The 16,461-nt window shown below is 36.3% G+C and overlaps 1 protein-coding gene across 1 annotated transcript in view; it reads left to right on the top strand.

Moving 5' to 3' along the window:
• Positions 1-13,775, top strand: part of LOC114662114 (ubiquitin-conjugating enzyme E2 N) — a 45,604-nt gene extending 31,829 nt beyond the window's left edge. The window contains exons 2-4 of the mRNA XM_028815458.2: positions 1,990-2,236; positions 9,291-9,431; positions 13,051-13,775. Of these exons, the coding sequence (XP_028671291.1) occupies positions 1,990-2,236; positions 9,291-9,431; positions 13,051-13,091 (429 nt within the window). The 3' untranslated portion in view covers positions 13,092-13,775. The remainder of the gene's footprint in view (positions 1-1,989; positions 2,237-9,290; positions 9,432-13,050) is intronic.
• Positions 13,776-16,461: the final 2,686 nt, after the last annotated feature.

A 16,461-nucleotide genomic window follows, 5' to 3' on the forward strand; every position in this document is an offset into this window, starting at 1 on the left:
TATCAATTATGGAGAATCCACTGCATCCATTAAATAATGTCATCTCCAGACAGAAGAGCAGCTTTAGCGACAGACTGCTGTCACTGTCCTGCTCCACAGACAGATTGAGGAGATCGTTCCTCCCCCAAACTATGCGACTCTTTAATTCCACCAGGGGGAGTAAACGTTAATATTTAACATTATACATAGTTATTGTCTGTTTTTTTCACCTGTATTATTATCATTCTTTAATTTAATATTATTTATTGTATCAGTATGCTGCTGCTGAAGAATGTGAATTTCCCATTGGGATTAATAAAGTATCTATCTATCCATCTATCCATCTATCCATCTATCCATCTATCTATCTATCTATCTATCCGAATCCGAATCCGAGGGTCGACTATCTGACGGGCCCTCCTCTCCAGGACCCCCGAATAGACTTTTCCCCATTTACATTTGTATTGTTTTAAAATCCTGTCTTTTGTGTGTTATTGTTAGTTTTTTGTTCTTTTTAATCTTTTAATATTTACTTTTTTTGTTCATTGTAAAGAAGTCTTCTGTTTTGAAGATGCACTGTAATTACAATGTAAAAAGCACCCCAACATCAATCAAACAGTGGTGCCAGAAAGATCTGAATAGTTGGCAACTACTGATCAAGACACCTGCATTTACTATTATATATATTGTATTTGGTAATTGTTTTCATGAATGGTTGCGTTGAGCTTATTAGGCATGTGCATGGGAAACAGCATTTCATACACTATTTAAAATGATTTGTCAAGCAATACATAAATTGTGAAGAGCTGTTTCTAGAAGAAAGATGAGAAACCAAGTGCACTGTACGCTTTACTGCTGCTTTCATGATACCAAACGGAAGTATTTCCGCTAGCAGCATAAATAGTGCACTGCTGCCTGCAGGTGCTTACTCAAAAACACTTTTTCTTTCCTCAGCTTATATTTTTATTTGATTTGTAGCATTGGAGATTTTACTTGAGTCAATATGAAGAAATCTAAATGCACTGCATTTGCTAATTGGAGCTGTTTGTTTGAGTGGGATGGTGGGGGTAATTTAATACTTAGGTTACGATTTAGAAAGGCAAAGGCAACATGATGGTGCAGTGGTTAGTACTGTTGCTTCAATGGATTTGTTGACCTTGGCTTTAATCCCATGTGAGTTTGTCTGGGTGGAATTTCCACATTCTCCTTGTTTCTGTGTTGGATTTTCTCTAGGCTTTTTGGTCTTTCTCTTACAACCCGAAAGACATACATGTTTCTTTAATTGTCTCTTACAAATTGGACTACTGTGATTTTTGAGAGGGCTCTGTGATAGACTGGAGCCCAGTCCTGTTGTCCCTCCAGCTGTGGTCAAGTGCTGCTGGAATAAGGTCTGGCTCCTCATAAACCGGAATTTGATTAAAGGAATACTACAGCTACTACACCCAAAACATTTATTCATATATATATAGTTTGTAGTGATGGCTGTGAAAAACTTTTATCTCACTTTAAAGTGGACAAAGTAAATGACAAAATGACAAAGATTGTCATTGAACTGGACCCAGTAGTGACCAATGCTGGACAACGGGAAGTGATGTTAAAAAATGTTCAGGGAAACAACGCAAAAAACAGAACTTACTGCATTACCCATATTTCCGTTATCCATTTGTATGCTCAAAACACACAAACGTCTGGAAAACTCCTGTACAAAATAAACAGGAAAGATGCTTACCCATAATACTGTGCCATTGTTTTTATGTGTAGTCTCCTGTTGTATGTCATAAATGTGATACCGGTTATATGACAGACACAATCCTATGTCAGGGCAAGATAATTGTTGGTCGTTGTGATGTGTGTTCTGAGCCCTGGATATACCAGTTGGCCATTATTGACAAGTAACTCAATACTGTTAATAAATGTGATTTACTATTGTTTCACATTTTAGATCTATTCTTGTTTTCAATTTTTTTTGGAGGTTCAAGATTGCTTAATTTTGCTTTCTTATCTCTGTAGGAAACTCAGCGCTTGCTGGCTGAGCCAGTACCTGGGATAAAAGCAGAACCAGATGAAAGCAACGCACGCTATTTTCATGTAGTCATTGCAGGCCCACAAGATTCCCCTTTTGAGGGAGGGACTTTTAAACTTGAACTATTCCTTCCTGAAGAATATCCTATGGCAGCTCCAAAAGTACGTTTCATGACCAAAATATATCACCCTAATGTAGACAAATTGGGAAGAATATGCTTAGATATTTTAAAAGGTGAGTGTTTCTCTCTCTGTTACATAATAAAACTGAAACAGATGGGTAACAGTTGATGATTAAATATCTGCTATGTAACCCACAACTACCCTTGGAGCTAAGAATTTTTAATCTGATTTATATGGGGTCAGCTTGGCAAATCGTTTAATTTTTTTATTTTATTAATATTTTTGCTTAAACAAGTACACTTGCAGATTTTAAGTGGTATATATTGTTAACTGAAAAAAATATTTTACAGTGGGTATTATGTAAGAGAGTTCATAAGTACTTTGAAATTAAACAACTTTCCACTGCTTTATAGATTATTTTTGCATTAGTGTAAAATTGTTGTAGCCCTGAGGAGGATTAGGCAAGGTTAGGCCTGAAGAGCCCCTGAATGGCTTTGGCTGGCATCTGTCCAGAGAATAGTTAGCAGTTCCCATAACCTACACTAATACTTCTGTTTAAAAAAAAAAAAAAATAAAATAAATAAAAATCTGAGACATAATGTACCCAAGAATTTATTCAAAGAGACAGTAACATCTATTACTTTTCTGTACTGTATAAGAAATCATAGTAGCTGATCTGCCCAACAGGATGTACTTTAACAGTAATTTTATTATACTGAACAGTTTTCATTCCTACGGAGATGTAACCATGAAGGATGCAGTTACTCTGGGTAAAATGTCAAACAGAAACTTATTTTTCTGCTCATGACATGCAGAGATACTAGTTTTTAAGTCTGTCTCATGTCTGATGATTTAGGATTTTACCCTGTTATCTATATTTTTCACATTTTATGCAAATGTGTACAATTTCCACTAAAGCAAAAATTGAACAGTGATATCTGTATAGATAATTTTAAATGTTATGCCCAAAATTTGAGTAATTGTATGATTATGTGGTTGTTTGAAGTGCTTTTAACATAACTACTGTTACAGTAAACTAAACCAGAAATGTTAAGAAATTGGTAATTGACAAGGATTATAGAACTGTTTATTTGTATTACACTGCAATAGTTTATTAGATTATCTCAAAGCCATCATGTACTACCGGAGACGATGCAGGTGAATTCCATGTCCAATCATCACACTTTTGGACCTCATTGTCACAGATTTTAACGAAACGTTTGGCATGCTGATTCGGTCTTATGAGTAACCCATGGAACTGAAATTGCATGTGTCTTGTATCAATATTAAGGGAGACTTGAAGTAACAAATTCTGAATTTATTTTGGGTTAGGGGATATGACTTTGACTGGCTATATCTCCCTAAATACGATTTTCACAGAAATGGTTCCCATATTGTTTTAATTTTTTTTTACAACTCTATATTCTGCATATATACTATGTTATCCCCATAATGACGAATTGCCATGTTATGAGTGATTGTAATGTTAAAGTGAATAGCAAAAAAAAAACTATTTTATAATTGTTCAAAAAAATTTTTTTTCTTTCTAAAGCTAGATTGTAATGTTATGAACATCTCCAGAAAATGTTGTCTTTGGTTTTTGAGTCATTGCTGAGGTATCATTGCATCTGCCAGTGTGCATCAGAACCACAATTCCATACAATGCTGTTGAATAGCAATAAGTGATCAATGAATGGTACAGGGTAATTAGAATAAATGAAAACTATCAATGAAGTATAATTTTAATTGAAATTTTAAAAAAGACAGTTAAAAATGAATAAAAAAGACAATAATGCCAAAGTAACTAAAAAAAAATAGAATTAATGGCAAAATCAGAAATGTTGTAGTTTTTCTCTTCAGAAGGGCCTTGAGTTAAGTTAATGATATTTGAGATCATGAACTCTTTCATTGTATGTTTTCAGAAAATATAGATCAAGCCTTTCCTCATAAACCTGAAAAATTAACACAAAAATTAAACTGAAACTAGATGGGTTCTTAGAAAAATAAAGTGAGGAAAGAAATCCAACTTTGGTGGACTTGTGAATAAGTTATATACAACCTCTACTGTTTGAATGATAAGGTGAGAATGTTAGAACATAAACAATGGCTACACTCTCAATTTATACTCCATCAGAGCCTTTGATGCTGCAATTGTTTCTTTGCTTGAAATTATGTATGTCCGTCCTGTTGCCATCACAGGTTCAACTACTAAAAGCACATCCCAATGATCCATGACAAGTTTATCAAGATGATATGGGAACGAATAGGATGGAGATGGTCCACAAGGATGTAAAAAGTTCAGTTTCAACTTTATAATGCTGGGCATAGTTTCTTCCACACATGCTATCCAAGTACTGTACCTTCATCACCAGATGTTGAGGGTCCAGCAATAGGTTCAGGATCGGGAGGGTCTGATAAATCACTAATGGAAGAGCCAGACTGACAGATCTGTTTGTTCTCGGGTGCGAGTTTTGACAGTCTCATACAGCAGTTTCTACAGATGCTCTGCCTGACCTTAAATTGAGACTTGAGTGATCCTGTATTGCTGTCTCAGGCACATCTCTTCTTAAGATGGCATTGAAAGGGTCACAACAAGTTTTCTGATTGAGTCTAAACAACTTCTCTACTGAAGACATTGTGAAAATGTATGCTACTTCAGAAAAGGCAATTCTTTTATCCCCATCAGGTAATTGACAGCATCTGCTATTGATTAATTACACCTGACTGATTTGTACATCTCACTCCCCTCTGATTAATGGAGGGCGGAGCATTGGCATTTATTAGCCACATTGAAATGAGCCCTTTCTATAGCAGCCATTTTGGCATGAAAAAGTATGGCAAGCACAGCTGTCACTAATAACATTAATGAAGCTTCTGTTCAATTTCAGTGTAGCATAATTGGAGCCTTAATTAATGTCATGGCTTACACCTGTGCTTGCAATATTGTGTAATGTCACTATGGCTGCTACGAAAAAGGCACTTTAGTGATATGAAGCCATGTGATGCCACCTAATAAGTAAGGATAGCTCAGCAAATTGTGTCACAGATTGTATATATTTTTAAAATCCCCATGCCACTGATGAGGAAAGCAAACTGTAGTGAGACAGCACATAAATGGCTTGGGGCTGCCAACATTGATGTGGGTGGTAGCTGTCTGTTGAGATAAATGAATCCCTCCCTCCATCAGAAGCAGCTTGTGGGGCCATGCAGTACAAGGCTTATAACCGGTAACTGATGCTTCCTTTGTTGTCTGTGACACAAGTCAGTGCTGTGGTGTCCTCCCCAGTTGTGTCGGACTGGTAGTAGAATTTTGACTTTGATATCGTAATAAACTTTTGGACCACAGTACAGGTACTAAAACGAAGCAACTAATTGTCACAGGCTATAAAGAGACGCATGCCTTTGGGAGCCCATTATAGTGAGTAGGAGCATGACCCCCCACACACCAAATCCCCTCGATCTTCCACCCAAAAGCTTCATCCCCAGATACTCTGCCTCCAATCCCACCAACCTTCACAACCATATATAACTCGCTTACCTAGACTTGTGGTTAAAATAAATAAATTAACAGTACAACATCGGTAGCCTGATGAACCACTGTTATTAGTAGTAGTGATATTTCTGCCTGGCAGATAATTTATTTGTAGATGTAGTGTAACAGAAAAGCAACAGACCCAGCTGTCATGACACACACACACTGCTTGTTCTAAGTAATTGACTCATTCATTGAAAGGGGAACTTTCAAAATAGTAACAGTGTGGAGTTTAATTAGAGAATTCATTCTGTGAAAAAACAGGTGTTATTAATTGTCCTTTATTAAGGAAAAAGCAAATGTTTTACACATTGTTATAAAATATATTTCCTTCTGAACTGCTAAGTAAAATGGGCCATTCCAAGCATTGCTCAGAGGAATAACGCAAGTTGATTAAAAAGTTGATTGGGGAAGGAGAATATGTATAAACAAGTGCAACAAATTATAGGATGCTCAGCTAAACTGATCTAACATGCTTTAAAATGGAAACAGAACCCCAAAACACACCATTGAAAGCAAGCAACTAATAGAATGGCAAAGACTCGGTCAGTCATGACCTTCAGAAAGATCAAAGATGATGTAAAATTACATGCAAGTAACTTCTACAGTCAGAAGACTTTTGATCGAAGGTATCATGAAGAGCACCCCATAAAATACAATTGTTGAATAAAATGGCATATGCAGAATCTGTTAAAATTTGCCAAGGAGCAAATTGATTGGTCCAAACAAAAATGACATAACTTTCTGTGGACTGATAAGAGTAAAATAGTTCTTTTCGGGTCGAGTGGTCATCAGCAGTATGGCAGATGACCCCCAAACTACTGAAGCCAGTGAAGCACGGTTGTGCAAAAATCATGGTATGGGGTTGTTTATCATATAGTGGTGTTGGGCCTATTTATTGTATACCACTGGTCATGGGTCAGTTTCAGTACATCATAATACCTGAAGAGATTATGTTGCTGTATGCCGAAGAGGAAATGCCCCTGAAATGGGTGTTTTAACAAGACGACCTCAAACACATTAGTAAACAAGCAACGTGACTAAAAGGATTGAGGTAATGGAGTGACCAGCTCAATTCCCTGACCTCACTCCCATTGAAAACTTGTGGGAGACATTAAAAATGCAGTTTCTGAAGCAAAACCAAAAAATTCACAGAAACTTACAGAACTTGAATTTAAAGAGAAAAATGTCAGTACTGCTATTTTTTTTAACAGATTAATACTCATTTTCTTTTCTTCCTGTAAAAGAATAATGCAGACTTGATAAAATTTGTTAAAGCGTTGATATGAAATTGAATGTGTAATGTTTCCACTACATTTGAAATATGGAAATAAAAGCTATTTAAAATATTTCACTTTATTTACTTTTTTTTTTTTTTTTAACACCACTGTATGTGTTCAAATACTCAAGTTAAATTCAATTATAAATTATTCACCATACACCTACACTCACAAACATAAAAAATTACTGGATATTTGCAGAGTTCATTTTTTTAATTACAAAATAAAGAATAAATTACTCCTCAAGACTAGGAGCTCATGTACCAGAAAGTTAAACTGTGTTCCTGACATCCTAATTCTCAATAAATCCAATTTTAAAATCCTTTATAAAACTAGTGTCCTGCTCCCTGTCATTGATGCATCTGGAACCAAATCCTCCCTCTTTCATCCTTTGCATATGCTCTCATGTTTCTTTCCCTTGGGATCTTCTGTATCCTGCTCTTCCTCTTACTTGACTATCGAGATTCCACTGCTGTTTCTAACTGTACACCTTTTAGAGCTTTGCTCCCAGAAGCCTTGCTGCTAAACGTTTATTGCATTTACACTAGAAATCCCGCAAGTTTGTCACAAGTGATAATTGGGCATCTTCATTTTACAGTTTGTTACAAATCAAGTTACCTTTATCTCAGATTGCCAAAGCATCCACAGAGACCATTAAGGCCTGGTCTACCACTTGTTCAGTCCTATAAATCATGGATGTTGGCCGCCCATTTTAATTTTTCTTACTCAGACCTGCCTGCTGAGACTTTACCATTCTTGTTGGAGCTTTCTTTCTATTATTACTTCGTATTTTAGCCCCTTTGTTTTATTCCTCAACTCTTTGGCAGTTTAGTTAGGGTATGAGAGTTGTTGCATGTTCAGTAAGCAATTGATCACAAAAAGGCAAAAGAAATCAGTAATACAGTGCCATTAATAGCACACTTAATGAACCATTACACATGTATTGTAAAAGTAAAAAGGCAGCAATGGTGATGTAAGTAGTCATTCATTGTAATGTAAGCACCTGAATAGTTGCTTGTATATTTTGCTGACCATACAGGAAGATAAATGTTAACACTTACTGTAGATCACATTTTTAAGCCATTCTTCATTAATGCAGTTAAGTAGCTTCAGCTTTGCAGTTCTTGGAATAGCTTTCCAAGCTTCTTCTTAATTTTATTTTAATTTGTTTTTTTGTTATGGGAACAATGCACAAACTAAAATAAGAACTTTGCACAGCATGTGCCATCTATACATAATATAATAGCTGCAAAGTGGCTATCCATATATATTGGGTATTGTAGCCCAGAAAAAGATGCTTTAATTTCAAAACATGGTACTAAGTCAAATTCTTAGTAAAGATGAATTCTCACGGTGGAGTTGAAAAGTTTAATGTAGAGTACAAGATGTTTTTGTGGGACAATTAGACAAGACTAAATTAAAACGTACATGGGAATCTTAACATCAGGTTCCCAAAAAGAAATATTAACATCAGGGCCTTTTTTACTGATGTTAACCTCAGTTCTTAGTGAGGGGTAGCCTTGTCGCATTTCAGGATCCATAGGGGTTAAGATGAAAACATTTTGTTTTTTCTGTTTGTTTGAACTGTTGAGAAACACTCTGTTCAAACACATTTTGCTTATTTTCCAGAGCCTGGTGAACATGTGATGATAGTTTAGTAAGTGATCGATTAATTACAACTTTCATAGTGGTCGTCTTGCTAGTGTTGTAAATTTTGTGGAAACATGCTTGAAAGCACCCACAATTCTTAACCCAAATTCAAATGAAAAGTTTTGTACTGAATGTCATATAAACATTCAAATTGTCTCTTTTGGTTTAAATGATAGCTCTGCAGTGTAATGATCCATAAAAAATGAGCTGTTTATTAAAAACTGATATTGTCAGAAATGTTATAATTGGACTGACATTTCTAACAAACATCTGACATATGAGTAAACTGATTAATACATCTCTGTGCACTTGGTTATTTTTTATCTGGTGATAATTGGAGAGTCATTTGTCTTTGTTGTTTAATACTTACTTTAGAATATATGTTTATATCTTACAAAATGTTAAACTATTTTAAATAAAACATTTTAAACTGTACAGCACAATTATTTAGATTTTAAGACAAAACTTTTTTGCTGTTGTACCAAGATGGTTTTTTTTTAACAACTTACAACTAACAGTATTAATACCAGGTATAATGGTGTCTTTTTGTTAATCCTTTTTTTCCTTAAGATATAAAAAAGGTGTTAACTGACTGACTGAAAACTGGAGCAGCATTTGATTAAATTTTCTTTTTACAAAGAGAGTTCAAAAATACCATTTTAGCAGATAATCTGCTCTACATTGCGTTATTTCTCCAATTGTAGATAAGTGGTCCCCAGCCTTGCAGATCCGTACAGTCCTGCTATCAATCCAGGCTTTATTAAGTGCTCCCAATCCAGATGATCCATTAGCAAATGATGTAGCGGAGCAGTGGAAGACCAACGAAGCTCAAGCCATAGAAACAGGTATACTTATTTCATCTTCAAAAATGAATATCTTAATAGTCTGTTTTAAGATTTGTTCTGTTAGATACCCAATATGTAGATACCCAATATGGAAGACACTAGGTCAAATAGAAAATGTTAAATTTGGGTAGATGCAAAAATTACCTTGGCAAGTCTCCCAATTAATACATAAATGTCTCCTTTGTGACACATTAGCATATACAATTTCCCTAATTTTGTAAAAATAATTTATAACCACCCTCCCTGAGACTTTCAAAGAAAGCTCCAAAATGAAGACAGAATAGAACACAAAGATGACAATACAGACACACGAGTATTGGAAAGGACCCAAAACTATATGAAAAGCATTTTATTTCTTAACTCTCAGTTCAGTCCATTGCACATAACTACTGAAAGCACATAACTACTGCCACTTCTTCAGTCTGGACTCTTCTTTGGGAACATACAGAAAACCTATAATTGTGACCCTAAATTAAGTTGATGCTTGTGGAAGCCTTTTATGAGAGAGTGGGAATGGGGTATTTGTGAAGCAACTGAGACAATACACATTGGACAGCTTACTTCTTTCCCCACTATATGATAATGTTGGCATGTTACGGTGCACTGACAGTCTTCTTTTTGTTGGGACACAATACAGAGTTCTACTGGATTAAACGCCTGTGCAGGAAGTATCTTGTGATTTCATGGGACAGTGGTGCCATGAGCGCTGCCAATGCAACATGACAGTGGCCAAATACGAAGAGGATTGATGTCTTCGTGTAACCTGTTCAGGTTCTGGGCCTCAATTACACACAAAATAAGTCACAAAACGATTACGTTATTCTTGGTAAAATTTAAGCTTTTCAGATGGAGGGTTGTGTGATGATCTTCCAGTTCTGGTTTTATAGATGTACAGTGGTGTGAAAAACTATTTGCCCCCTTCCTGATTTCTTATTCTTTTGCATGTTTGTCACACACAATGTTTCTGATCATCAAACACATTTAACCATTAGTCAAATATAACACAAGTAAACACAAAATGCAGTTTTTAACTGATGGTTTTTATTATTTAGGGAGAAAAAAAATCCAAACCTACATGGCCCTGTGTGAAAAAGTAATTGCCCCCTTGTTAAAAAATAACCTAACTGTGGTGTATCACACCTGAGTTCAATTTCCGTAGCCCCCCCCAGGCCTGATTACTGCCACACCTGTTTCAATCAAGAAATCACTTAAATAGGAGCTGCCTGACACAGAGAAGTAGACCAAAAGCACCTCAAAAGCTAGACATCATGCCAAGATACAAAGAAATTCAGGAACAAATGAGAACAGAAGTAATTGAGATCTATCAGTCTGGTAAAGGTTATAAAGCCATTTCTAAAGCTTTGGGACTCCAGCGAACCACAGTGAGAGCCATTATCCACAAATGGCAAAAACATGGAACAGTGGTGAACCTTCCCAGGAGTGGCCGGCCGACCAAAATTACCCCAAGAGCGCAGAGACGACTCATCCGAGAGGTCACAAAAGACCCCAGGACAACGTCTAAAGAACTGCAGGCCTCACTTGCCTCAATTAAGGTCAGTGTTCACAACTCCACCATAAGAAAGAGACTGGGCAAAAACGGCCTGCATGGCAGATTTCCAAGACGCAAACCACTGTTAAGCAAAAAGAACATTAGGGCTCGTCTCAATTTTGCTAAGAAACATCTCAATGATTGCCAAGACTTTTGGGAAAATACCTTGTGGACTGATGAGACAAAAGTTGAACTTTTTGGAAGGCAAATGTCCCGTTACATCTGGCGTAAAAGGAACACAGCATTTCAGAAAAAGAACATCATACCAACAGTAAAATATGGTGGTGGTAGTGTGATGGTCTGGGGTTGTTTTGCTGCTTCAGGACCTGGAAGGCTTGCTGTGATAGATGGAACCATGAATTCTACTGTCTACCAAAAAATCCTGAAGGAGAATGTCCGGCCATCTGTTCGTCAACTCAAGCTGAAGCGATCTTGGGTGCTGTAACAGGACAATGACCCAAAACACACCAGCAAATCCACCTCTGAATGGCTGAAGAAAAACAAAATGAAGACTTTGGAGTGGCCTAGTCAAAGTCCTGACCTGAATCCAATTGAGATGCTATGGCATGACCTTAAAAAGGCGGTTCATGCTAGAAAACCCTCAAATAAAGCTGAATTACAACAATTTTGCAAAGATGAGTGGGCCAAAATTCCTCCAGAGCGCTGTAAAAGACTCATTGCAAGTTATCGCAAACGCTTGATTGCAGTTATTGCTGTTAAGGGTGGCCCAACCAGTTATTAGGTTCAGGGGGCAATTACTTTTTCACACAGGGCCATGTAGGTTTGGATTTTTTTTTCTCCCTAAATAATAAAAACCACCATTTACAAACTGCATTTTGTGTTTACTTGTGTTATATTTGACTAATGGTTAAATGTGTTTGATGATCAGAAACATTTTGTGTGACAAACATGCAAAAGAATAAGAAATCAGGAAGGGGGCAAATAGTTTTTCACACCACTCTATGTAATGGCACTGAAAGACATTAATATGAAGTGTTAGCACTCATGCATTAAGGAAAGCAGGCCTTTTGTAGTGTATGTGTGGTTTGTTTTATTTTGAAGAGAATGGGTTATATTGTGTTTACAGTATATAGTGATAATTGTCAGTCTGGAACAGATATTTTACATTTGACATCACATAAATTATTGATTTACTTATATATTTTCTCTTATGAGGAGAGAGTGATGCAAACAGGGTTGTGGTCATTAATTAATTGGGTTGAGAATGCACATTAAATTCCAATTTGGTTCCTGGATTTAGAATAGGAAATGAAATTGTACCCAGCTGTATGGAAACACTAGATTCCATGAAATTCTGTTTCAAAGAGAGATTATTTTGACTTGTCAACATTTCATGTGAAACATGAATGAAATAAGACTGTTAAAATCTAATAATAAATAAAAAATGATATATATTAAGGCAAAAATGATGAGCAATTTATTAAGATTTGAGGCATCATGTATTGCAGTATGGCAGCTGACATTTCTACTGTTATATGTTGTAGCTTATATTTATAGAGGTCTAACTTAATTTTCTAAGTTTTCCCCCCATATATTTAGTGTTCTACTTGTAATTCTTTCCTGTGGCACAGATCTCATTATCATTATACCGCTCTCCCTGTATTCATCAACCGTTAATTTCAGATTCTGATTTTTATTTAATTTTCCAGTTATATATATATATATGTTATTCTTCATTTATCAAATTACACCTGAAAGGTACCTTAAACATATATTGATATTCAGTTTTGAAAATGGGTATATCACTGCATCTAACCTCAGGTATGTGATTGTAAAAAAAAAAAGAAATGAAAGAAAAATGTGAATGCTCAGAATTTATTGAATTAAATTCAGATTATTTATTGGGAACATTGAGCATAAGATGGCAGGTTTAAGTGATAAATGACTAGATGTCTTGAATGTTTCTTTGCAACTAGTTAGTCGACTAAGTTTTTAAGTGAAAAGAGTGTGTCCGTCTTGAAGAAAATGTAGATAATGTGGTTGACTTGTAACGTGGTGTCAGTGTTGGCTGTTTGTTCTTTGTTGCTAACTTGATCCTTTGTTTTTCAGCTAGAGCATGGACTAGGCTATATGCTGTCAACAATATTTAAACATAATCCCAAGTCAAGTGTGAAAACGTCTCCTTCTGTTCTGCCAAGATCTCTTCATTCTTCGTTTGCATTTAAGGACAGTCTTAGGGGAAATAAACTAAAGAAAATTTAACCAACCAGACAACATCAGTCCTTTGGTGATTTAAATACACATTAGCAAAAATTTGTCTTGTCCTTATTCATTTTACAGTGCATGAGCAGAGGCAAGAAAGTACACCACTTGTAATTTTATTGATTTTTTTTTTTTTTTTTTCTGAAATGTTGTCCTGCCTCTGCCTTAATTTGCATATAACTGGTATTGTCTGACTGCACAAGCACTGTGAGTGAAGGTAGGCAGAGTTGACCACGGGCACAGTGTCGTTTTAAGTTGCTTTTTTGTTTTGATAATGCTAATGGAGTTGTTATACAGCTAACTTGAACATGTTATGTTTTGCCCTTTAGCCAGGTCTGGTTAACCTTTTAGGAGCTATACATTGGAATCCTTGAATTTAAAATAATGACAAACAAGATAAAGGAAAGAAAGCTTGGCTTTAAAAATCCATTCAAAAAGAAAAGCCATCAGTAACAATTTTGTGACTGCTGTTGAGTGTAGATCTTGCAAACGGCTTGTGACTTTTGTATGGCTTGTCTGGGGGGAAAAAAATCCTGTAAATCTTATGTTTTAGTAAAATATTTTTGTTGTTATGCTATTTGGTCTTAGTATTTTATTTTGCCTGCTGAATTCATTCTTAACTGTCATTGCTATACAATTGGGTTCTAAAGGCCATAATATAAGTTGGAAATGCGTAGCACATCACAGATGGATTTTCTTGTTTTATTTACTATGAAATTTGAAGCTGCAAATTAAAATGTCAGCAAAACCTGGAAAGATCTATAATAAGACTGATGTTATCTAAAGCCTTTCTCCATGTGTAAAGGACGTTGCTACTATCTTGACTGGTGCAGGAAAAGGATGTAAGAAATTAATGATTGTAAATTCATACATTTCTATCCATACAGGAGATAACTGTTTCCTACTGTTATGAGTAAAGCATCAATCCACCTTCATATTTTTGTTCTTTCTGTAAATAAACTCTGTTGATTAATAATAGGTATTGTTACTGTCTTTCTGGGATTTCAGGGTTGAGTGTTTGTGTATTATTTTGCAGATATCAATTTAATACATGTTGGATTACAAAAACAATTGAATTCCACACACAATTGCACCTTATTTATTTCTAAAATTGTGCCAACTTTAACAATGTCATGTAGCAGGTTTCCATAGTTCCATCATGCACTGAGCAAGACCACAAGTAAGTGTCTGAGTGGCACAAGCACTCACATGCTTACTGTTTAATAATAATGTGATGATAGAGAAATGCTAGCTTTTTAAAAGGTGAAGAATACTTGCATCTAACATGTTATGTGCAGTTATGGAGCTGTCTGGATGACTCTGTGTTTGAATTCTGAATGTGAGGTTTCAATTAACTCACATTGAGTGGGCCACAGAAGTAACCGATGCCTTATTAACACTGACACTACACCTGAATGTTGATGAGCAAACTCCAAGATGTTCACTTCGCCTCGAGTTCAGAGAAGTCATGGAGGTGTCTGTGAATTTTGCCAAATTCTGCGAAATGCATTGAAGTCATTGGGGAAGGACTACCTGAACTAGATGTGAATGGATTATATTGGTGCAAACATCTGTAAAGTGTCCCTGAGGGCCTGGGAAGCTTATTGTGGCAAAAAAGGCAACCTGAGCACCTCAATGAGAGTAAAAAAAGAATGCAGTCAGAAACACACAATCATATATTTCGTCAAAACAAAGAGGAAATGCAGAAACTATTGTCAAAAGTCAGAAAAAATACATCTTTTAAAGGCAGAAAATTCAAAGTGGCAAGTCATGATTGAAGTTGCTGGATTGTTCTATTATTTGAAGTTGTGCAGAAGGCTGTCCAAATGGTCGGTGCTGATACTTTGCACTTTTTCTTCTATCAAAAAGATAGAGGTGTCTTGTAAATAGTAATACTAGGGTGTTGTACCGTGTTAGCCATTATGAATGTAGTGAGAAGCCAAGCAAAATGACACCTTTTGTTGGCGAGCTAAAAAGATTACAATATGCAAGCTATTGAGGTAAGTCAGGCCCCTTCGTCATGTAGTAAATCTTTTGTCTCCTGTGTTTTTGGGGGGTGTGAGGGTGGTTTAACATCAGGCTCCTTCAAGGCTTGTTTTTTTATCTCATGGCTAAATACACATGCATAGGGAATATCCTTCTCTTATAATGACATGGAACTCGAAGATTGACCTGCACGTTGGTGATGCATTTATGCTGTATATGTTTCATAAAAATTACATTTTGAGAACCTGCATTATTTACTTATTTGTTCTACCACTAAGTCTCTCAAAGGCTGTAATGCAAATTATCAGCATTTTATACTTGGGGTTGGGGGGGGGGGGGGGTGTTGAGAGGGGGCTTTCAATGTTGCTTGATACTAGCCTTGCAAAGCATTATGGGGTGATGGGGAGAAAAGTTTTCCTAAACCGGCTGAATTATCAGTAAATAATTTGGCCAACAAGGGCAAATTAAGCAAATTCGCAGTGAATAATGCTCTGGTGAAGTTAACTTCTCATCACTACACGTGAATGAAATCCTGGTATGGGTTTTAATTAAATTACATGGGGAGTATTCAGAGGTAAGAGTACAAATAGAGGGGCATCCATTACAGGATATAGCAACATCTGTCATCATGCATCTTTAATTCAAGATCACTTATGTGCACTATGGACAAAACTGACCTTCACACCTACAGTATATGAGCTTTTTGGACATCCTATTCCAAACCCATGGACATTAATATGGAGTTGGTCCCCCTGTTGGTGGCTATAAAAGCCTCCACTCTTGATGGAAGCGCCCATTCAGCCAAAAGCCATTTGGGAGGTCAGGTACTGATGTTGGATGAGAAGACCTGGCTCAGTGTTGTCATTCCAATTCATCCCAAAGGTGTTCAATAGGACTGAGATCAGGGAGGCCATTCAAGTCCCTCCGTGTCTTTAAGGGGCATGGTCACCCTGAGAAGTGTTTCTGTGGTTTATTTTTAGCATTTGCTATCCGACTGTTAGGTGGGTTTGCCATGTGTGGAAACTCTGGAGCCCTCGAGTGGGTTGGCTGGGTGATGAAGAGGACATGGCAGACTTGGTGCTCAGAAGTTTCATGTAAACCAAGATATGAAGTTAAGAATAGGAAGATCGGATCTGTACCCTTACTGTACTGATGGTTTTTTTACTTGCTAATGTGTAAAGAAATCCTTGGAAAGGTAGTAAACACATTAGATCAAAAAGCCAGCATATAAACTTGTTCTGCCCAACATTAGCAAAATTCCAAAAGCAACTG

The sequence above is a fragment of the Erpetoichthys calabaricus genome, chromosome 1, assembly GCF_900747795.2.
Source record: "Erpetoichthys calabaricus chromosome 1, fErpCal1.3, whole genome shotgun sequence".
NCBI lineage: Eukaryota > Metazoa > Chordata > Cladistia > Polypteriformes > Polypteridae > Erpetoichthys > Erpetoichthys calabaricus.